The sequence below is a fragment of the Lepisosteus platostomus genome, chromosome 11, assembly GCF_059453375.1.
Source record: "Lepisosteus platostomus isolate fLepPlt1 chromosome 11, fLepPlt1.hap1, whole genome shotgun sequence".
NCBI classification, from domain to species: domain Eukaryota; kingdom Metazoa; phylum Chordata; class Actinopteri; order Semionotiformes; family Lepisosteidae; genus Lepisosteus; species Lepisosteus platostomus.
In genome coordinates, this window is record NC_142621.1 from 43,460,176 (window position 1) to 43,484,608 (window position 24,433).

A 24,433-nucleotide genomic window follows, 5' to 3' on the forward strand; every position below is an offset into this window, starting at 1 on the left:
CTGAAAAGAGTAGGGGTGTTAACTCTGTTGTCCTGGCCAAATTTCCCCCTGGCCTTTACTAGTCATGGCCTCCTAATAATCCCCATCTATGAACTGGCTTCATTACTCTGCTCTCCTCCCCTCTGCTGTGCATCATCCAGGTTGTGCTACACACTGGTGGTGGTGGAAGGGAGACCCCATTACCTGTAAAGCACTTTGAGTGGGGTGTCCAGAATATTACACTATATAAGTGTAAGGAAGCATTATTTTCATCAGATTCATAAGAAGTCATTAGATAGATAGATGAGATAGAAAGAGGAAAAACAGTAAGAGCAGAAGAGCAGAAGCTGATAGAAAGGGGTGGAGGTTTAACTCATTTGACAGGCAGAAAGGTATATCACCCACCTTTCTGCCATGTGATGGCTGGGCGGGGGGCTCCCGAGGTCTCACAGTGCAGGATCACAGACATGCCATCGATCACGGTGCTGTCCGAGGGCCCCGCGGTGATGTTCGGGGCGATACCTGCGACAAAACACAGGCTGCTGAGGAAGAGACGTCCCGAACCAAGACAGGGAATTCCTGCTGGACACAATTCTGGGAAAACCGTCTTTCTGACCTCACTCTCCAATGGAATTTCAAGGTCAAAACTGGCTAATCTGTAACCCCCTCCGCCCCAAGGTCTGGACTTGGGTTTCGCTCTGTTGTTCGCTGCTGTACTGTGTTTGCACCACCCTGCCTCCTGTTGAAATGGGGCAGTAAGGTGATGTCATCGCGCAGCTTTTTTGCTTATAACTGGTGACGAAGGCCTTCGAGGCTGACGGCAGTCTGGTCTCCACAAGAGCGAGGGATTCTGGCTGGAAACGCCTCACGCAGGCAGCCCTGACTTCCCTACACCTGCAGATGAGGATGACTTCGTCAACCACTGCTAGACAGACCGAGGAAGGAAGAAGGAAGGGAGACGGTGGGCGTACTGGTGACAGCGAGGTAGGTGTTGGTCTGCACCTCCCCGGCAGGATTGCGGGCAAAGCACTGGAACATTCCGGTGTCATCCGGCAGGAGGCCGTTGACCTGTAGGCTGCCCCCACTTAAGACGCGGTACCGCAGGGTCTTCACGTGGCTGACGGGCACGGCGTCCTTGTACCACACGATCTCAGGCTGAGGCACGCCTGTAGACACAGGGGGACACAGTGGAGACGAGTCAGCTGTGTGGCTGAGGTCTTCCCCTCCTTTCTAAGGAAGGGCCTCGTTCAGTCTGTAAAGGGAAGTTCAGGAATATGAACAAGTGTTACCTTACTAAGATTTTCAGTAAACAGGGTATATTCCATTTTCTGTGAGGGAGGGACCATAATAACAAGAGCTGTTTTCTTGTAGCCACCAAATAAATTGATATACACAGCACTTTTCTTCATGGGAGTGATGGAAACATGAGGTCCCAGTGAACTGTGAACTCATCTTGAGTTCGGTAACACAGTGTCTCCCTCTCTCGCTCCGACCTTGGTGTCTGTGCGATGGGAAGGTTGTGTGTGTGTCTAACCCCTGGGCGGACGAATTCGAGGGGTGTCCAGGAGTCTCGGCTCACCTCTGGCCTGGCAGGGGATGTCCACCACTTTCTCCATTTCTGCAGTGATGTGTCTGTCTGGCTCCTTGACAAACTGAGGGGGCTCTGAGGGGGACCAAGAGTTAGGAAACAAGCCATTTCTGGGTTACAGTGGGTATTTGGAGGCGTCTGCAGTTATGTCTTGCTACCTGATCCCTGATTGCTGTATATCATGCAGCATGTACTGCCCTTCCAGTGATTCAATCAAAAAGAATTATTAGGACACAAAATAACCTTGGCCGAATGGACGAATGAAAAATGGTGCCAATGACAAGCAGTGTAACACAAAGCAAAAATAAATCTGAAAAGAACTCAGAAGGGCCTACTGTTGAAGTTAATCCAAGTAATTCTCATTCCCAGCTCTGGCATTACCCTGAGGGCATCAGCACCACATGCGTCACTGGTCTGGGCGGGCACAGGTACCTAGAACGTGCAGGTAGGCTCCGGCGCTGACCGAGGGCACACTGCTGCTGCGCAGGATGGCCTCACACTCGTAGAATCCTGCATCGCTGACCGCGGGGCTCAGGATGGTCAGCTGGCGGTTGAAGTCACTCAGGCCGCTGGTCACCAGGACACCGTCCTTCCGCCAGGAAATGCTCAGTTTGATAAGTGGCCTGCAGCAACAGGAGGGAACAGCGGTCAGGGCAGGAGCAGGCGGGCGCTGGGGAGAAGGGCTGACCGGCCGGCCAGCTGTGCCTTGCAGTGCCCGATCTCATCTAGTTTTTCATTTCCCTCTGAGCCTCCGAGCGCTGACTTCCTGTTGCTCTGCCCATGGTGCGTGACAACACTGCTCCACGGTCCCTCACTTCCACTGAAACCCAGGCACAGACAAGGCCTGCTTCAATGCTGGCAGCGCAGAACTGAACTCACCCCGCAGTTAATAAGTTTTACTACAGGTGTTGCTGATACCCTGCAGAGGTGCAGACTTGACAGTCCAGTATTTGACTGTTCATTCTCTCAGTTAGGTTCTGCTCTGGAGGTGGGTGGAGGGGGGGGCGGGGGGTATCCTGACCTGGCATTGGCGACGCACTCCATGGTCACCTCAGAGGTCCCCGAGATCACGCTGGTGTTTCGTGGGGGGATGATGATGGTGGGGGCGATGGGGTCTGCGGGACCCCCCACATCTGTGCAGAGAGAGAGAGAAAGAAAGAAAGGAAAAAACAGATCAAGCTCAGAAAGCTCCGAATAACCAGACTGCAGGACCCAGTCTCCTACTTTGGTGATTCGGCTGAAGCTCTCAGCAGAACAGAAAGGCTGAAGCCCAGTACCCAGAGTGAGCAATTCCAAAACTATGCTGTTGCTTCACAGACATCCTCCGACACACCCTGGCCAGAGAGCCCCCAGCTTAACGTACTGCACTAACAACTCTGAATAAGATCGCAATCCCTGCTGCAGCTCTGCTTTGTGGTTCAATCTTCCACTTTTTAACTCCTGCATGACGCGGGAAGGCTCTCCACCCTCTCTTACAGCAAAACGTTCCTGGAATTTCATTTAAGAGTAAATCCTCTTTCACTGCTCCATTTTTACTTTCAGTCAGTGTGACGGGCCAAATTCTTATACACCGTGAAATGGGTTTCGGAGGCAATCTGTTGAAAATGACACGTGGTTTGTGGTTTAAAAAGCACTGACACAATTCAGCTTGGCTTGTGATCATCTAAGAATAAGACAAGAGTATTGACACAGCACAAGCCAGATGATGTTAAGCAACACTGAAAGCCCACTGTACTTCAAATATCTTTCAGTTTTTGGATCCTAAATGGTGATTTCTCCCACGCCCCTATCAGTACTATACTCCAGGGCAAAATGAAAAGCACACCTACAGTACATGCGCGGGAGCAGATTGTAATACGTCTGTTATTCCTCCCTTGCAGGACGTGCGCTGTGAGCCAGCAGGGGGAGCTATTGCCTCTCAGCTCGCTCCACGGCTGCCCAAGGAAACCTGTTGCTTCGCCCGTTGAAAGCTGTAATTTTCCACGCAGTTAATAAAAGAATAAACTGCGATCTCAGAAACACAAGGACCCTGTACATGTTGCGAATACAGGAAAAGGTTTTGGAGAAAGTAAACATGAAGAATCACAGATTGGTAAGATGTAGTACTAGGCCTCTTTAAAAAATGAAAAGACCGAATGATCTGCCAAAAGAAACCCATGTAATAAAGGGATAAAACATGAGAGAGGAAAGACTTTTTTAAAATCTACATTCCAATCAGAGTAGTTTAGTGGTATAGGGATTGGAAGAAGGAATGAAAATATCTGAGTCATGTTGCATGCACCTGTTGCAAAAACATACAGTGTATATTATGGATATAATCCTATTTATCCATCCATTGTCTATTCCCTTTAACCAATACAGGGTCACAGGGGAGACACAGCCTAGCACTCACTGGCCACAAATCAGAATACACCCTGGTTACTCCTGTCCACATAAGCTTGGAATATATATATAATTAAATTACACTTAAGTTATGCAGCTTCATATTTGGTTTCATAATGTAACTACTTTTCTGGACATATTCCAGATGATCATGCATATTGGACCCTCCATTTACAGAATAATCACATCCCTACATCATCATTAGACAGCAGGCCCTGCTGCAGGTTAAGCTACTGTACCGGTGTCTTTTTCTTCTGCCGTGTTCTAAGATCAAGAGGAGGGGTGTCATGAATATTCCCGGCAGGCGCTAGTCCTGTGCGGGAGATGCAGTCGCCTCGTACACACACTCGCACAGTGTCCCTTGCTTCGTCAGCCACTCTGCCAGGGAGCACGGACCTCCCCACCGGCCCCTGCTCAGCGCCCCCCTGCAGGCCATCTAGGCAGGACAAGCTGTGCTTCCACTTCCTTCAGCTAGATGCTCTGAATATCTCCAGGCCCTGGACAGTCCTTAGCCCCCAGATGCTCAGCGCCTGTCCAGTGCTATCTGCCTGCCTGATGGAGCTCTTTCAGTCCTTAAGCCTGTTCCAGTGAAGGAATCCCCCGTAAGAACACAAATGAGAGGAGGCCCTCCTCTCTAGCCCCTGAGGTAGTTAGAAGTTAATTGATCCGAAGATTTCATCCAGTCGATTCTTGAAAGAAACCAGGGTAATGGCTTCGACTGCACGGCTCAGTAGCTTGTTCCATACTCCTCCAGCTCTTGGGGTAAGGAAATGGCTCTAATTTTTGGCTTTAAATTCACCTCCACATAGCTTCCACTTGTGTCCTCTGGTTCATTTTTTCACTGTTCCTTCAGAACAGAAGAAACCCCCCCCAAAACCAGTGATCGCTTTGAATTCCCCTGCCATGGGAGCCTGGCTTTCTGTAATTCACTCCTCAGTGTGGCTCGGACCTGGGAGGAGCCTGAGAAGAAGTCACCGAGCCCTAGCAGGGCGTGAGCTGCACACACTACACCTACAGCTCTCTCGCTGTTACTCTGTTCAGAATCTCCTGCACCTTTGGTCGCTGTACTGTAGCACATTCCAGTGTACTGCTAAGAGCATTGAGCTACAGCCTCTAATTCTGGGAAATAAATTCTTACTTTTCCATGTTTGTACTTTAGATGTAGTATAATTTAATTCTCTGGCTACATCTGTTGTACTTAACAGAATTCTCAGACATACCTAAATCTAAAGTGACATTATATTAAATCTGTTTTATCTGTGACAAAAGAATATGGTAATATTTGGGAAATGGCCTACAGATTTAAATTATCTATAACCAGTGGAAATTGTACCTTAAGACTGGGAGTTTCTTCATGTTCAGACAGGGAGCCGCTGCTGCTGAGGTGTCTGAAGGTTATTTAACGTTTTTCTGAGTCTCTTTTTTTTAAAAAAAGCGTTCAGTGTGAAGTATGTTGTGCAGGAAATCAGTGACTTGGTGACTCTGTATACAGACCACCTGCCCCGCTGACGCAGGTAGGCCCAGTGTTACACTTCCCTCCCCCTGCGCAGTGAGAACTCTGCTGGCATGAGCAGGAAGCAGCACTACAGAAAATGCAGGGGCTTGTATCTTAATCAGCGTTCAGCAGAGACTAAAGCATCTGGCATCACCCTCTTGTCAGTTACATATCAAGATTAATAGACTGCGCAGGAATTATGGATGGATTTTATTAAGATGCTCCGCCCTTGGCATAATGGAAACCTAGCCCTGGAATCTGATTGTAGCAGTCATGTCAACTCGACTGATGCCCAGTAGGGAGAGAGAGGGCGGAGCTGGCAGATTTTCCCATCATGCCCTTCTCTCTCACAGCCACATCACCCTGCAACTCACAACTGGTAAGGCCCATGAAACTCAGCAGGTGCGAGCCTGGTCAGTACCTGGATGGGAGACCCCCTCCGAAAATCTAAGGTTGCTGCTGGAAGAGGTGTTAGTGGGACCAGCAGGGGGCGCTCTTCCTGCAGACTGAGTGGGTCCTAATGCCCAGCATAGTGGCAGGAACACTATATTGTAAACAGGCACTGTCCTTTGGATGAGGCATAAAATCAGGGTCCTGACTCTCTGTGATCACATTTCTGTGATCACAGAAATGTAAGGAATTATTATTACCGTGTCACTCGTCTCAAGTCCTCCGTCTCCCATCTGCCTCGGACACAGCAGAGGTCACACTGTCTGCCTGCTCAAAACCGCCGAGAGGGAACCCGAGGCAATGAGGGGTGTTCGGTGATAACGACAATCCATAACCTGCCCTCGAGTAAATGTCCGAAGGGAAGGAATTTTGACAGGATGTGAACACTCCAGGCGCAAGCAGAGTTCTCATCTCCGTTCCGAGCTGAACTCCGAGTGAATAAAGGAGCCAAAGCAGAAGAGGAATCTCCTCAATGAAATCCAGGTAGTGGATAAGGAGATGGGAGCCTGTGGGTGAATACACACGCACCGAGCTGGCTGACACTCTCGTGTTGAAAGCAGATCTCTTGACCAGGGCTCACATGCCCAGCTGTTCTCGGCATCTTCCCCACACTTCCGCTGGCAGCATCCTGGCATGGGGCTTCCCATAAATATCCCGCTGACATGGCAGGATACCAGTGCGCAAGAGGGAGTGAGCAGGGGTGAGAGGGAGGTTACAGGCCCTTCAGTACAGCCGATGGGAATCACATATCACTGCATTTGTACGCGCTGCATGCTGGCTGCCCTACACTTATCACTGTCAGAAGGGCACGGCAACTGGGACTGGCCCAGATGGCCAACAATGGAGCTCCAGCAATGCATTCAACCACAGTTCTTTAATTAAAAACTACTTTGTTCCAAACAGCTCAAGAACTAGTGGTTTTGTGCAGAAAGACATAAAGAGAAAGAGACCAGTGTAAAATGCGTTTCCCTCTAATTCTGGCTGTAGTCAAATCCATACCAATGCAACACAAATTTGACACTGTTTTGCAGTTTGTTTTTAATCCAAATGGACTTTGAGTCTTTCCTATGCACAGATCACAGATCTCTTGCTTTTTCATATACTAGTCACATAACGATTTCAGTCAATAACAGACACTATTTTAAATTATTGACCAGGACACTGCTGGTCTAGTACCATGCTTGGTACTGCGATTAAAAGAAGGCAACAGCTGGGACCAAACTAGTTATTATATAGAAACTGAGCCACTTAGACACAATAAACATCCATTTGGGCTAACCTTGTCTCAGACAGCATACAGGGCTTAATGTACTGGATGACTTGTACGGATGGAGTTATTTCATTACTCTTAAAGCTACCAAATGGCCTTGGATCAGGGTTAGAATGCACATTTATGAGCAGCACTATCTGTGTGTGGCAGAATCCATTGTGTTCAAAGCTCTTTGAAAAAGAACTGCTCTATTTTTATGTTAGGAAGAACATGACCAGGAATGGAAACATTTGCCTGACAGCCCAGCTTGAGAATCGTCCCGAGTTTCCCCAACATTCTGGTCTAGGACCTGGTGTGTGTGTGTTAGTGGGGAAGGCTTTTTGTGAGTCTCCCTGTCTGGACAGACGACGCTAACCTGAACAAATGGCTTCCAGCGAACGAAACTACAAGGGATTCAATTATCTTCAAGCAAATCAGAGGTGTCCTGGTCTAATGAATGGCCTTGCAGAGAGCGGTGTTCTGCTCTGCCCGGCCGAAACGCTGAGTGGGAGACACCAGAGGACTCACCTTGAGAGGGGTTATGGAGAAGTGTACTGTATTAAAAGGCCATTTGAGTAAGCAGATACTTCTCCCCTCCCCCCCCCGCCACCCTCCCAAGCTCTTATACTGGAAAAACACCTGCGTGCAATCAGGCTTTTCTGTCCACTGAGGCTGAATAAATCCCAGAACTGTGAATCAACATGTCAGGGCTGGGGAGCTCGGAGATGGACTGTAGATTACACTGGGGCTGCAGCTTCTCCTGACTGCTGATGATCACGGGGGAGGGGTGAGAGGAGAAGGGGGCTTCATTTATCTTCTCTGGATTCCTCATCTTAAAATAGCGTTGTGCTGTTGGGTTGATGGGGGTTAGTGGGGGGTTGAAGATCCAATTGAGTGGTACGAATCTAAAAAATTTTGTGAAACAGCTGAGGCCCTCAAGTCTGACAGACCCCCAAAGTGCTTTTGAGGGGGCTTATTTCTCCACTTGTAATCACTGCAGTGGCCGGTCTTGCTGGTAATGACTACACAGCTGTAGACTGTTAAATAACAAAAGAGCTGAGAAGTTCTTCACACCGACCAGCAAGGTAATTGATAAGGGAGGTGTGTGTGTTCTGTAGCCAGCTGTCTCACTTAGTGAATCCTTATCTGGGCCACGAAATGCTTAAGAGGCACGTGTTGGAAAGATCTAAGACCACATTAAAAGGTAATGCTGTTCAAATAGGTCTAGCCTGAGCAAATGAAGTACAAGCTGTTGATGCAGCCTATTTCTTCCGTACAATTTTGTCTAAGTGAATTATGCCTGAGTAAGAAATTCCTTGTTTCTAAAAGGAACAGTTAGTCTCTGACAGCTGATTCCCTCTCTCACATACTGACCCATTCCATACATTGGCATGTTCTGCTTCATGTAATGAAAAATGATGAACAATTTCTCAACAGTAAAATGTAGGAAATTCACGCTGGACGTTTAACTCTGTTAAAATGAACATTGCCTTTGGACTTGCCATTGGGAAGAGAATGGAATTTCACGCTGACAACAAAATATGCAAAAGTAAAAGAGGATCGACCTTCAGTTTGATAAACAAAGGTGACTGCTTGTGAAGACGATGAAGATGACCTGATAGTATAATATGAAAACCACAACTTTCCCACATTGATCCTTTGTGTTCCAGTAAAGATTGTTCTAGAAGAGTGTGTGTGTGCTGTTGGTATGGTAACTCTGAACTCTGGGACTCACTGTCCACGGAGAGGGTGATTGGCTGGCTAGTTTTGTTCTCTCCATTCTTGTCGTTGACAGCCTGAACGTAGTATCGACCGGCGTCTGGTGCCACGGTGGACAGGATGACCAGGGTGTTGTCCAGAGTGATGGCTCTAAAGAGAACAGGAGAGGTCAAAGGTCAAAGTGGGTTTGGCATCTGACATTGCTTTTGAGCAGAAAACATTCCATAATAAAACAACAACAATGAAAAACAGAAATTTTTAACTTCCCAGAACAACTGATTCTGAAGTTCTGATGAACACATCTCTGAGAGTCTAAAGGAGCTCATTAGATGTCCATTCACTCTAGATTCTAGCAATGTTATATTCCAGATCTTCTGCAGGTCAGCAGGTCGTACTGTATATTGACACATCATTTATGTCTCCTAGACAATGTGGGGAAGCAAACAACATTTTAGGATATATGGTTAAAGGTGTAGAATTTAAATCAAGGGATGCTATATTACAATAGCATAATGCACCAATATGGCCTCGTTTAGAATACTGTACACAGTTTGGCTCTGGAATTAGTCCAAGGAAGAGCAAAAATGTCTTAAGACAGACGGGCTGGAAGAACTGAAACTTTTTAGTCTTGAACAGATTAGAACGCGAGGAGGCCTGAAACAAGCATTCAGAATCCTCAAAGGCATTGAGCAAGTTAACCTAATAGACTTCAGAATGAAGAGTGAAACATAAATCAGAGGACACAGGTAGAAACTATGCAGTACGCATTTAAATGAAGAACTTCTTTACCCAAAAGGTTGTGGGAATATGAACAAGCCCGGCTGATAATGCTGATATCCTGGCTCACTGGATCAAACAGGTACTTACTACTCCATGAGTTCTATGAGCCGTTTGTTATTGTTTTATCAAAAGAAAGCTCACTCCAATTGAGCTACTGTATTCATCCAATTTACTTATTCCAAAATAAATTAGATGAAGCCCCGGTCTCACCGGTACTGTCCTCAAGCACAGCCTAACGGGGGCAGCAGTGAGTTGCATGTTAATATCAGAGGACGGCTGTGTTTACAATCAAACTGTTGATATTTGGAGTGCGTGTTTATCTGTTTGGGAATTTCAATGCATGTTCCGTGCAGCTGCCCCAACCTTTTCCGTCAGCTCCAAATGCAAATGCAAATTTGAAACAACTCAGCCTGCTAATAGAAAATCAATCTTCCGACAATGGCTCAGCAGGCTGCATTATCCTGAAATGAGAGTTACAGTACAGCTTACGTAAGAACCTAAGAAAGCTGCAAACAAGAAGTAGTCAATCCACCTATTGTCCTCTATTGGTAGCTAGATGTTCACTGATGCAAGGATTTCATCCAGCCAGTTTTTGAAGGTTCCTGATGAATCGCCTGCGACAACTTGACCTTGTCACGCCTGCGCCGCTGCATCACAGCTGGGCGTGACGCGGTCGCAGGGGCCGGCGGCCACGCCTCCGTCCCGCCCTGGTCGCTGAGGGGACAGCATACACAGAGCACCTGGCTGTACTGAGACGTCACTTACTGCCAGGTGCTCTCGGCGGGTATTTAAATATTTGAACCCTGACTGCTCTCTCCTTAACGTTGTGCGAAGGAGATACAGAGTTATTTCACCTCCGAGCAGTTGCTCGGCGCTTCCCGGTTAAGAGTTTTCTGTTCCCGTTTCCTGACTCGCCCGGACTCTGCCTGGGAACCCTTATCGCGGTTGTGTGGTCCAGGGCTCCTCCTGGCTGCTGGGTGTGGAAGAGAGGTCGGGACCCCACTTCGGACACGAGATCGCTAGACGCCTGTCAGGTGCTGTCTGGCTCGCCTCCCTAAATCTGACCTGCTGGCGTGTGCTAGCCTGCTCTCTGCAGGAGACCCCCGGAGAGCACCTGACCCGTCCAGCTCCAGTCTGGCGTGCCCTCTGGGCAACTACGTACCCTGACCAGCCTTTCTTCAGTTTAAAATGCACATTTTTACAGTATATCCTAGCATTTCGTGGTCTCATTTAATTGCCTCTTTTTGTTTTCCAGTGGAGGAACAATGATGAGTCAATAAAACCCTTAAGTTGCTTTCATAGGTTGCTTTCTCTAGTACACTGCCACCCATCTGTTATTCATAGAGGGCACGACCTGCCTGTATTACTTTACACTTGACTATGTTAAATTTCATTTGCCAGGTGTCTGCCCAGTATTGAATAGAGTCTGCATTTCCTTTGCCACTTCTTTTGTGCTTGCCACCCCCCTTACCATCCATTTAGTGTCATCTCAGCATTAAATGAATGCTACACACACACTACAGGATCTATCAGGAACCACCGCACTGCAATTTTCTGTCATTTGCTTTGTGACTGGAGAAAAAATAACCCTTTTACAAAGCCACCTCTGTAATAATCCCGTGGTTCAATGTGAGGGCAATGCAGCAACTTTAAGTAATTTAAACACCAATGCTTAATACGGCTTGATTTATCAAAGATTAGTAGCTGCTTATTGGTCATTACTGCTGTAATTGTGAGAGATTAAGTACCAGTATTTGGATAATAAGAGCTTCCACACTGCATTCTGCGGCCTTTTTCCCCATTGAAAAGGAAGAAAATAAATTTGCTCTGCAGATTCAACCCTACCACTATATGAATAAATGCCTACTTGTTATTTTTAATTGCATTATAGGGTCAGTTTTGTAACTGTTCCATTATTGTCATTTTATTGTTCCCCTACTGTATGTACTGTATGTACTGAACAATAAATATACTGTACATAAATGCAGATTTGCAGATCTAACTGCATGCATATACTGTACCTATACACATACTATATGCATATATGAAATCACTTTAAACATTGTAGTTAACTATTAGTTATTCTTTAATATAAAAGAACTACTTTACTATTTACTATGAACTGAGAGGTCTATGTCTAATATTTGTCCTTTTATTCTCCTGAGATAAAAAAAATACAAGTACACATTTTACCCATGTGTGTTTTTGAGTGTTCCTCTGCACAGATGACGTATGCATATATGAAAGTGACAGAGGTTCCCCATCTCTAAATCACACTGCACCAACACCCCTGGTCATTGAACGAGGGAGTGTGCTCTGGGAATACGGAAACATAATATATAGAGATATGTTTCATTTAGCACCGCAAATGACCTGCCTTCTACATTTCATAATCTTTCAGCAGCTCCTGCAGAAACGGTTTCTTCAATGCTCCTGTGTCTGGAATGCTTTATCTTATGAGCACCATAAATAATTAATGATACATCCACAAATATGACATATAGGACACGCAGATAAATAATAGATTTGCTTCGTGAACAGACGCCGGTGGTGGAGACTGTCGATGTTTGGACGGTAAATTAATCCCTGACGATTCCCAAGACCTGCCAAAAATAGGCTACACCATTTATTTCCTCTCCATTTACACCAACCATAATTGCTAATGAGCTGTGCTGCTAACAGGATACTTAAAATTCCCCATCTCTGCCAGCATGGCCAGGCCCTATGTGCTCACAGAAACCCTCTGTAAGCCTACTTGTACAGATGCCCTGCAAATCTTGGCAGGTCAGGCTTATCAAACTGAACCCTGTGCTACCCTACAGCGAGACTAGCCTGACTGCAGCAACTGTTACTTGGCAATCTGAAAATCTGCCAGGTCTACAGCAACCCCAGGAGTGTATATTTTAGAAACTTGCAACAGAGTCTAGTATTTTTTTTTTAAGTGTCATCTAAAGAAAAAAAAAAGCCGTCCATGATATGGCTCATTGCATGCCAAGAACACTGAGTCAGTCTGGCTGGGGCAGCTGTTCCTGAACTGGGAGACTGGGTTTCAATAAGGCACTGCAGGTTTCAGAGTAAACGACTGATGTACAATGACATGACCATAAGCCACCAGAGCTTGGTGTCCCCTTTGCAGAGAGGTGCTTGAGCACAGCTCCCACACTTGAAGGAGGATGGCTCTGCTGTACTGTAGAGGAGAAGGAGAAGGAAGGGTGTAATGATATTCAGAGCAAACTGTAAAAACAACCGTCTCCACGTCTCTTCCTCTCACAGCGGAGTGCGGGGTGCGGAGTGCGGCGATGGAGAATTACCACTAATGACTTTTAAACATGGTCCAATATGTGTCAGGATTTGTCAACCCAAGGAGCTGAGAAATTGCCAGAGTCAGAGGGAGAGATATTGACCTGGTGGGGAGGATTAGCAAAGGCAGAGCTGCTCCCTCTGAGCTGCTTCTCGTAGAAGGCCGTGCGCCCCTGAACTCTGACGATAAGAAACCACATTAATCCAATGGTGGAGGAACACTTCTGACATGTGGCCGTGGCCGGTAAGAAGTGGAGGAGGAAGTGGGAAGAGGAGAAGAGGGCTTGGATCAGGACACATTTGAACTCAACTCAGGTCTGTTACTGATTCCCACCCCTGCAAATCCTATGTCTCTCCCTTTCTCTCCCACACTTTAACAACAGAAGGGGTGGGCCTTGCTATGAGCTCCTACATGGGCTCTTTTTGATAATAAATCCCTTGGATTGGTGGTAAGAAGCTGGAAAAAAGGTGTTTTGAAGAATTTATCTTGAACACTTTCAGAAAAGGATGCAGAAGGATGGTTATCTTTACTTGATTAGGGGGGTTTCCATGAGGTTGCTTCAATAAGGAGTGCCTGGGGCAGCAGAATTAATATCCAATAGGGCAAAATGAACCCTGACTGCATTACTCAGTTTATCAGTTTTAATTCCATTGCTGAATTCAGTACAGTTCTCATAGGCTCTGGGTGATCATCTCCACTATTCAATGAGAAACTGTGATTCCATTCCTGCTCTGGAACAGAACCTTGGCAGAAAAAGTATATTTGAGCTGAAACAAGCAAAAAGAATACATTTGTTCTCCACCTAGGACTTGTCTCTAACGATATGTTGTTAACATTCATGGAAATGAGTTAAGTAAAGTACAGCCATCTTTTAACTTTTCTACGCAACTGTAATTTTTATCGCAAGCTGTAGTGGCACACAGACAATACTCTCAGAACCGTAACCATGTTTCATAAAGCTACTGTAAATGTTTAGCTAAACACTAAGCCATAGTGCTGTCAGACAGTGGAGTCTTCTAGTCCTGGTCCTGGGGAATGTGAAGTATGCTGTAGCTAGGAAGATTAAGAAGGCCAGGAACCAGCACAGCCTCTAAGGAAAGGTGACTGGCCAATCAAGTGACAAGAACATAAAGGTAGTTTGTGTGTTAATTGAACATGCGCAGAAATGTCAATTGTTGTAAGATAATGTCCCTTAAGTAGGAAAGCCTCCAACTGCTCAGAGCTCCCTGAGTCATGGCAGAAAACCACAGAACACCCAAATGAACTAAACAAACAGGACACAAGTTGAAACCAAGTGCTCAGCAGAGTCAATGCAGAACACAAGAGTGGAAATCTGATCCACAGCCGCAGTTCAATGTAAATCTGCTTATAGAAGCAACTTTGAGGGAAAACTTTGCTAGCATTTATTATATACGCCATTAGATAAAAGAAAAAAACACCCACAACGAAAGGTTTTCAATTGTAATCAGATTCAGTAATGGAAGAGTAATAGCTGAAATAACTTTTATTCCCACTTGCTCTCTGAGCTTGGAGAAGAACAATGAGCTCCATCTAGTCTGAACATTGCTTCTGGACTTTCAAATCATCAACAACCAAGCAACTAGAAAATATCAAAGAAATATCAAGACTAATTGCGGCCTTTTGTTCATTAGTTTTTCAACACCTCTATCACAGCAAATCTTGACTGTATGACATGACCTGGTTTCTTTGTAAATCCAAGACAGAGTGTTGGAAATGCTCTCGTGCGATCGACAAGGGCTATGCACCACAAGATGCACCACAGATATAATCTACAAGGGCTGCAGATTCGGGTTTCAGAATGCCTGGTTTTCCAGTGCTTTGAAAAACAGTGCGTTACTGGAGTCACAGAGGTCAGTCAAGATATAGGCAGAGTGCCCCAGCTTTGTAGACACAAGAGAGATGATAGCAGCAGTTACTTGGAGATGACACAGCTTAGTCATGAAAAAAGCACTGTGCCTTGTAAATAGCAAATACCATTCTATCTCCCAATACAGTGCAGCAGCACTCTCTATCAACAGGCCTGCTTTGTTACCTATTCAGCAAGGGGTTGCGCTGTGTAAATATTACTACAGCGATTATTCCCACCTCCCTCACAGAAGGAAAAAAAAACAAAGTGCTCCAGCCATCACGTGGAAGAGAGCAAGAGGCCCAGTCTGCTAGGGGGGTGGCTCTGGACTGAACGGCTATAAATATTTCATCTTTCAGAGACGGTGAGTCGTGCTCCTACTGCGCATCCCTGATAAAACACTCAAACAGATAATAAAGACACCCCGCGACACACACGCAGTCTTCCATTTTCCTCTGGAAAGCCTGCCTGCATGCAGTAGGGGCTCCCTCGTTGCTGTAGGACTAACTGCCTCACACACTCCCTAGGATCTGGAATACCGCAGACGTGAAATGTGTGATATATTTGAAATTTGGCGTGCATATCATTGAAATCATTTTGCAGAGTGTACAGGATGCGGATATGTTATTTTACGGATAGCACCACATATTAAAAGTGCGGCATCTGTCGAAGTGTGTACATCAAACCTTTCTTGATTTTGATAGTCTTCAATTTCAGTTTCAAATCTGTTTCTTTCCTTTAATCACACATTTCTAAAGTTTAATTGTATTTCTTTACTTATATAATGTATATAAAGTGCCCTGAGAGTGCTCAGTAGTAAGTGATTGATTACCTTCCTGTCTTTACCTCAGGCACATTTCTTTTTGGGGGGGGCTTTTGAGCAAACAAGTACAGCTGGAAAATAAAAAAATAAAATAAGCATGCCTGTCCTTGAGAAGAATGCTTTCCTTCCCTTTTCTTTGCAACTGCAGATGAGAATTTGTCAGCAAAGCTACCAACTTTTCCCGACAGATCTCTGACAAGTCATAAAGCCTTACATGCCAGCAGAGGGGTTCTGTCCCCTCTTGCAATGTGACAGCTGCACGGTTGTGCGACAGTATCGCTTTAAAAATATGTCACTGCAGGCCCGGGATAAATTGCACTTGCATTTTTGTGTGTGGCATGAATTTTTTTTTTTAAATGACTCCAATTCATATTCAAATGATACGCTACAAGGCAATGGAAAGAAATCTCTCCGGGTAGTTGTAAATTATAATTATGTCACACATAGCGTTGGTAAGAGCCGCCTGTCTAACAAAACAAAATGATTACACATAAGACACATTTCTGAAGGATATAGAGTCATCACAACAACAAAATAACTGTTACAAGTCATTTCAGGCCTCAGTGTTTTATTAGGTATAGTCAGGGATGAGATAATGAAATTATTTTATAGGAGAACCCAAAACAGACAATTTAGAGCAGCCAATAAAATTTAAGCTGCAAGTCAATTGATGGGAGAAAACTAGAAAACCCATTAAAAACCCTCAATAACACAGGGAGAACATGCAAACTCCACCGGACAGGTGCTCCAAGCTTAGGCATCTGAGTTTTATTTGGTAGGATATGTGAATAGAATTAATGCTACAGGCTTCTTAGATATTTTATCATTGATAACCCCAGTACAGTAATTATAGGTACTACTGCACATACCTATCAGACATTACACACTCTATACATGATATGTGTATTGGAATATACTTTGTAACAATCCCTTCTCTTTCTGTGCTTCAGACATCCTGGAAGTCACTGCAAGGATGCCGGTGACGGCTATTTAAATTCACTTATCTCACAAATGTTATCGTTATCATTCATTTTTACACAGTCACCTTGGAGGAGCGCGTGGAGCTTGCAGTTTTAAACCCGGGGAAACACAATTGGCGCACTGGAGAGCCACTGCTGGGTTTCTGGCTGCACAGAGAAAGGCAGATGTGCAGGCTGAGAGCTAAGGCCAGGGTCCCCGGAGAAGACCCCGTGAGCAGGGAAGCATTTCAGTGCTCCCTGATCCAGCAGAAGGGCCACTAAATGTGCAGCCCCCTCCTGCAGTCCTGATGAAGATACAAGTCATTTCAGGGCACAGGACTCCCTCCCAAGCTGACTCTGTTCATAAATAACATAAGAACAGAGCTGGCCCTGTCTTGACACCATCAATACCACCCTGTGAGGGGTTTAGGGTAAACTGCTAGTGGCAGTTTCCGTGAAAAGTTTACAGAAGGAGGCTGGTGCACTGTCGTCTTTAATTTCTGACCTCCACCTCTTGCCCAGCAAAACTTTTTGTGTTTTGAACTCTGTCGCTGAGAAGTGAAGCTGTCATAAGTGTCCCTGTCAGAACGATCCCAGTGAATATTAATGTACTTTAATGGCTCCGATAAGAGAAGTAAAACTGAGCTCAGAGAGAGCCATTTAATATGCCCTTTATAGAGCATTAGAGAAGACAGGAGCAGTGGTGGAGGAATCATCAATTACTGCCTTCATCAGGAATTCCCGGCGTCCCTGAGGGACCCAGACTGCCAGACGTATCCCGTGATAAACACTCCCTCTTATCCTTCTGGCACTATGGGATATCCTACTACAGGCCTCACTACAGTCCCATTACAGTCTCTCCAAACCCACTACTGAATGAGCTTCCATTGCATATTACATCCAACAGGTTTTGCATAAATACAGAAGAACATTAAAGATATGCATATTGAATTAAAATTTACATAAAATAAAAAAACATTGCAGTTTCTTATCTGATACTGATTTTTATTCCCCTAAACACAGCACATTCCTCATTTACTCTAAAGACCCTTACAGGGGTTTCAATGCGATACAGACCAAAATTAATTGGAAAAAACCTTCTGCGGATCTGATCTCTAAGAAAAGGAGCTCCTGTCTAAAGGGAGCACAGAAAACAAAGAGACAGCTCAGGTCTTTGTTTTAAAACTGATTTAATCCACTAAAGAGCTATTATATAAAAAGCGCTCCCTAGAGCACAGTTGGCCAATTTGCCTCTTCTCCATCAGACACTCAATTTATTCTGTTTTTCTTTAAGTGGAATAAAAAAAATGTTTCAACAGCAACACAAAACAGTAATAACAAACACTATAAAAGCTGTAAAGTGCTGAAATTATCCCATTTTACATGCTAAGTGCTAATTTCAAACTAGGTAAACTGACTGAGGTGTGGCTCAATCATGACTTGAGCAGGCAGACTGAACACACACTTGCTCAGACACAGGGGCACCTGCAGGACTTGAGCAGGCAGGCTGAACACACACTTGCTCAGACACAGGGGCACCTGCAGGACTTGAGCAGGCAGGCTGAACACACACTTGCTCAGACACAGAGACACCTGCATGACTTGAGCAGGCAGGCTGAACACACACTTGCTCAGACACAGGGGCACCTGCATGACTTGAGCAGGCAGGCTGAACACACACTTGCTCAGACACAGAGACACCTGCATGACTTGAGCAGGCAGGCTGAACACACACTTGCTCAGACACAGAGACACCTGCAGGACTTGAGCAGGCAGGCTGAACACACACTTGCTCAGACACAGAGACACCTGCAGGACTTGAGCAGGCAGGCTGAACACACACTTGCTCAGACACAGGGGCACCTACATGCGGCTGCTGGGGGGGATCTTCCGTCCGTCCCTGAACCATGTGACCTGCGGCTGGGGAAAGCTGCGGATCCGTGGGGCTGGAATGACGGCTCCGTCCCCCTGGGAAACGGCCTGTGAGCGCTCCCCTTCCTCAAAGTTGCCCATGACTGTGGGAGACAGGCAGAAGGCAGACACAGTGATGATGGAAACCAGTAAATGCATGGGGTTGCACATTCTTGGAAGGAAAACACTTGCAAAATTTCTAGACATCTCTGCTTTTATTTGCAAACATCTGTGCATTACCAGAAAACTGTTTAGTCAGGTGAGGGTCACAGCCACCCCGAGCCTGTTCTGGAGCCACAGGGCACAAGGTGGACATGACAGCACACAGCTGGACAGCACACCAGTCCATTGCAGGGATAATGTACAATCATACCTAGTCAGGTTGGCTTTGGGGGGTGAAAAGGAGAGCTGAGCATCTGGCATACACTCATGTGAACACTGGAGGAACATGCAAACTCCATACAGAATGACATTCAGGTTCCTTGATCAGTGGAGATGCAGGGTTAAGCACCTTGCCACCATCCCACTTCTCTACTTATAGCATAAAGAATAATTTCAACAGAAAAGAACTGGTTCAGCACTACCTGCTCTCATTTAATCACTGCAAACTCTCTGGCAACAAATGTAATTATAGCTCAGCTTTGACATAATGAGTTGAAGCCATTACTGGCGACACGCTGTAAACCAGCCCCTGTGCTGCAGATTATTGGTTGTGATGGCTGAGAGAGATGAGATGAGCTTTAGTGAAGTACATTTTTATTGATTATCAGACTCACCCCAGTCCAGATTTGATTCGTCAGACCAGAATCTCACCTGAATAAATGAAGCTGTATGTGGAAGGGTAGGGTGGGATGTGGGGTGTAGTTTAACCTTAAATAACAAGGACCAGATCCTACTAAAGGTTCATTCAAGGTTTGTCTTTGTCTGTGTGATCCTGTAGTGGTGATTGAAACCAGAATCACTCTGTTAATGACTGAGCTTTGAGGTGAGGACACCAGCCATCATCTTCATGAGGGCCCAACCTGAGTGACACAAATTAATGTAGCCAGTCAGGTCTGATGTGCGTGTTTAAGGGAGCAAACCAGAGCCCTTAGAAAGCCCACTCAAATAGGGACAACATATGATCTTCAGTGGGGTGCTGTCTCCAACAGCCCAAACATGGCTGGGCAGGGTCAGAGCACTGTTACCAACTGCACTGTAGGGTTGCAGGATAAATTAATCCCATGCAGTTTAGAGGAGTTTTTCATCAGCCCCATAATTGAAAAATCTGTCAAACACATATGACAATATGCTTTAACTGGTGTGGCTTTGAAACATTTGGAATAACCAATTCTCTTTATTTGACCCACTTGATTTAGAGCAGCCACTTGGGCATTTTTCATGTGTTGGCACTGAGCTATGAACCCAATCAAACATGGGATAACACGTGATCTCCAGATGGGTGCTCTGAAGATCACATGTTGTCCCCCCTGTAGGGAAGAATGAGTAAGTGGGGGCAGACTGTTCTGAACCGCCTGCCATCGATAAACATGTTACAGGTGATACAGCCCTGTACCTGAGGCTCAGCACTAACTGGAGGAGAGACTGAAGGTGTCACTGAGAGCCGCGACAACCCCGACTGACTAATCGTACCCTATCTAATTGTGCATCTCCTCTTGGGGAATCCCTATCATAGGCAACTAGTGACATGACCCAAGCTCGAACCCATGATCATAGACCTCAAGTGAGTGTCTTTATTGGTAGCACCACTCATTAGACCTGCCAATGTTGCTTGTTAACAAGATGGCTTAGGGGAGTGTTACTCTGACAGGCAAAACACAACTGTTTGTGATCCATGTCTGCAGGCCCCACTCTCAGACTCCAATTAAACAGGCCCTATGCAGATGTCTCCAAACCCTGCTTAAACTCTTTCAACTTCAACTTGAACATTGCCACCCCCTTTCTCTGTTTGAAGAAAAACGCAAAAGCAGCCTTTTCTAATTGACCGCTTTTAACCAGAGTAATTAAAACAGGGACAAAATCGTTAATGACTCTCCCCATTATCGTTTGTCATTAGCAGAGCTTACTTATTAATTTCTCATTACCTACTCAATTAAGCTGTCTGTTTCTGATGGGAGGGTGACAGGGAATTGGAGAGGGTGGGGAATAGGGAAGAGGCGAAGGATTTTGAATTCTGTATTGTTTATCCCATTCATAACCAATAAAACAGTCCCTGAGTCCCACTCTTAAAATCTCATATTGAGTACCACATGGAAATTCAAATGGGGTAATACAGTAGTTAATTTCAACATTGATTTATAATAATGCCACCTTCTATAAATCATCCATCAATAGAAGGCTATTAGAGGTATATTTAAAAAACAAATTCTAAGAAATATTTACTTGGATCTTGTGATAAATAAAAACCATAATTTATACCCCAACCAAAAAGCCTCGACTTTCAAGCAAGATGCCAGATTCCTGGTGTGCCTTTTATCTCGACGATCTGCTTTTTCCCCAAGAATTAATAACGCTAGACTGTGAATGAACAATAATGTTAATACAAAAAAGTAACTGAAATTCAACCTCTTTGATCTTTGATTCTCTGTGTTGCTTCCTCCTCATCCTGCCGATCCTTTATCAATTTCTACCCTTGTAGATTAATTGCCCTTGTGTTATTGTGCAGATCTTAGGGTAGATATAAAACACTCTCCAGTAGTGTTCAGGAAATATTAGTGCATACATTAATTTAGTAATTAATTCCACTGTCCAAGACATTGCTTTTTACTTGATATTTTATATTTACTAATGTGATACACAGGATCCTAAGTTTAAGATGGGATCCACTCATTTGCACTGAGGTGCTGAGTTCACTTTGATAAACCATTACAGGTTTTCTGTGGAGTACACGCAGCACACAGCAGATGAGTTGGATGAGTCTGTGAAATCAAGGGTGAACTCTAGGGGAGCCAGATTGGACAAAACCTAAGTGGGGTTTAGCCAGGATACTATGGTTCACTTTCATGCCCTTCTGAACAGTCATGGGTTCCTTAAAGACCAAGTCAGACAGCACCTTGTCTCAATGTCTCATTTAAAAGAAGGCACCTCCTGTAGCATGAGCCCTGTCTCCTCACTCCCTGCTCAACACACCGGAGCACTGGACTGGATGTTCAGCTCTGGGGGGAAAGGCTCCCCCATAAGGGCCCAACACCAGTAAGAGCAGCAATCTGGCTTGCCTTTGGAGTCCTCCGGCCCATTACAGACCAGCTGTGCTGGGCCAGCTTCTGAGGTATGATGAGATCAGATTACAAGGTGGTAAAGCTGCTGATGTGAGAGATACCTGTTGGTAATACCTCTATTACTTACCAGACAGTCTAGAGGCAGATAGTTTCTAGGCAACCCAGTCTCCAAGAGTTCTAGCCACACAGGTCAGATGATTGGGTTCAATGGGTGAAAATGTGTGACTAGTTGCAAAATACACTTTCAATTAAATGTCTCCTTTGCATTCCTTGAATTAATGGATATTGAACACAGCATCACTTTGCACTCTGTAGTTAATGCTTTAGTTAAATTGGGGAATACATCCCTGTTTGATTCTGTACTCTTTTAATTTAATACTCAAAGTTCAGCTTTGTGCAATGCAATCATGTGAGCCAGCCACATGTCAGCTTGCAGCTATGTAGTCCTGGTGAAGAAATGTGAAATGTGAAAAAAGACAAAAGCCACCTTGAAACACAAACTCTCTATGTTGTCTAGAGGAAAACGATGATCTCACGATTGGAGTCCCTCCTCCTTAAGGGCGCCCCGGCTCTTCCTTGTTTGTCTTATTCCCCGCACCTGCCCCTTGTTCCAGTCTCCTTCCTGTCCCCCTTTAAAAGCCAGACGCAGTCGCCAATCGAGGCTCTGCATCTGATCTCCACATCATGCGAGCTCGGGACCTGGTTGCGCCTGGCTCCGTTATGTTTTTAGCTTCCTGCTCCTGTTCCTGTTCCTGTTCCCCCCGCCAGTCCCGACCCGGCACCTGTTTTTAATCCCTTATTTTTGGATGGATTACCCGGCCATGGACTTTTGCATAGTTTTGGTTTCTCTGGTGGACTTCTCTTTGGATCGTTTGCCTCGGCCACACCTCCCCGGATCACCAGCACTGCATGGACACGCCCCCCTGTTTTCATCCCCGTATTCCTGCAGGACTTTTTCCCCAGTGTTTCCTCACTACTTCGGATTGTGTCGTCCGCACAGGGTCCGGAAAGAACTGTTCGTTACAGATGATGCATGAGATACTGAGCAGCATGGTGAAGCAAATGTTTTTAAAAATGTGAGAGCAGTAGCAATGGTTAGATTCCCACTCCAATCTACCTTGTTGATCTTTCATTTTTCTTTGGCAACAGAAAAAAGTAAAATCATAATGAAGAGAAACAGAAAAAAAGATCTTTCATTTACATAAGCACATTTAGAAGATAGCATTCTGACACCAAAACAACAGCTGTTTTGATAAAAACAAAACATTTATCACCTTCAAACTGATTAAGGGCTTTATTAAAACAGCTGTCTGTTTTGAATTTCAATACACGTGTTCAGTGCAACAGCGAACAAACAATGGTTTAACCTTCTTTGTACAAGCAGCACTGCGACACACACACCCGGCCTCAGTGAGCACCTGCACAGGCGGAGCAGTGGCTCTGTGGCTAAGGATCTGCGCCTGTGACTGGAAGGTTGCCGGTTCAAATCCCGCGGCCGGCAGAGGAATCCTACTCCGTTGGGCCCCTGAGCAAGGCCCTTAACCCTAACTGCTCCAGGGGCGCCGTACAATGGCAGACCCTGCGCTCTGACCCCAAGCTTCTCCGTGTCTGTGTCTCCATGGAGAAAAGCTGGGGTATGCGAAAAGACGAATTCCTAATGCAAGAAATTGTATAGAGCTAATAAAGAAACATTATAAACATTATTATTATTATTAGGTAGGGCCAGCAGGCATACTCACAGGCAACCTGCACTTCCGTTCTCCGCTGCATGAGGGCGCCAACGCGGTTCCGTACGATGCACCGATAGAAGCCGGCGTGAGACCGGTCCAGAGAGGGGATCTGGTACCTGGGGGCGAGAGTTGGGAGATATCAGTGGGGTTTTGGAATCGGACTCTTCAAAATTCGGGTTGGACCTTAATTTTGCCTAAGCACGCTATCTGTTCATGCAAGAAAGCACTGATGGGGGTCTATCACATTTTGACAAAGGGAAGACCATTAACCCAACGCTGCATGAATTACATGAGGATGACTGAGGCTGCAAAGCATGAATGGTATAAAGTGCTAGCAATCAGCCAAAGGCCAGTCCAATCCCAGGTCTCTCACAGCAACATGCCAGGGACATCTGGATAATTAAGTTTCAATGCCACCTTTCTCTCACGCTGAGATTCTTTAATTCTCAGTGCATTTTCAGCTTCATCTTGAGGCACGCAAATAAATCTGCACCACAGGGTAGTTCTTTAGGTTGTGTCTTTAATTCCATAGTAATTACATAGTACAGATATGTGAACTTACTCATACTTGCAATGACACTATGCATAATCACAATATAATTCATGCCATTCTTTAGTTGGAATATACAGCTTCACATATATTTTGAAATCACCATTAACAATGGCACAGGTATATCTATAGGTAAAGAGAATCACACCATTCCTTTCTCTGTGTCTCCAGTAAAGTCCTGATCCTGGATACTTCCCTCTTGTTCTCAATATTACCCACACTGCTGTGCCAAACTAACAAATAGACTGCAAAGGAACAAGTAATAGGTTTATTCCATGCTGAAAAAAAGAAGAAAGAGAACACAACGTTTCGGCCGTGGAGCCTTCTTCAGGTGTGCTACCTGAAGAAGTGCTCCACACCTGAAGAAGGCTCCACGGCCGAAACGTTGTGTTCTCTTTCTTCTTTTTTTCAGCATGGAATAAACCTATTACT

The 24,433-nt window shown here is 45.3% G+C and overlaps 1 protein-coding gene across 6 annotated transcripts in view; it reads right to left on the reverse strand.

Annotated features, from left to right (window-relative positions):
* The window catches only part of sdk2b (sidekick cell adhesion molecule 2b), a 228,598-nt gene that overhangs the window by 52,363 nt on the left and 151,802 nt on the right, over positions 1–24,433 (reverse strand). For 5 of the 6 annotated variants that reach the window (XM_088599880.1, XM_088599881.1, XM_088599879.1 and 2 more), the window contains exons 3-10: positions 23,461–23,567; positions 18,460–18,607; positions 8,879–9,012; positions 2,589–2,700; positions 2,000–2,190; positions 1,559–1,642; positions 951–1,145; positions 385–501 (exon numbers count right to left, since the gene is read on the reverse strand). In XM_088599880.1, the coding sequence (XP_088456006.1) occupies positions 385–501; positions 951–1,145; positions 1,559–1,642; positions 2,000–2,190; positions 2,589–2,700; positions 8,879–9,012; positions 18,460–18,607; positions 23,461–23,567 (1,088 nt within the window). Of the gene's footprint in view, positions 1–384; positions 502–950; positions 1,146–1,558; positions 1,643–1,999; positions 2,191–2,588; positions 2,701–8,878; positions 9,013–10,174; positions 10,341–18,459; positions 18,608–23,460; positions 23,568–24,433 lie in introns of those variants that run through there. The other variant, XM_088599882.1, reaches the window with a different exon arrangement.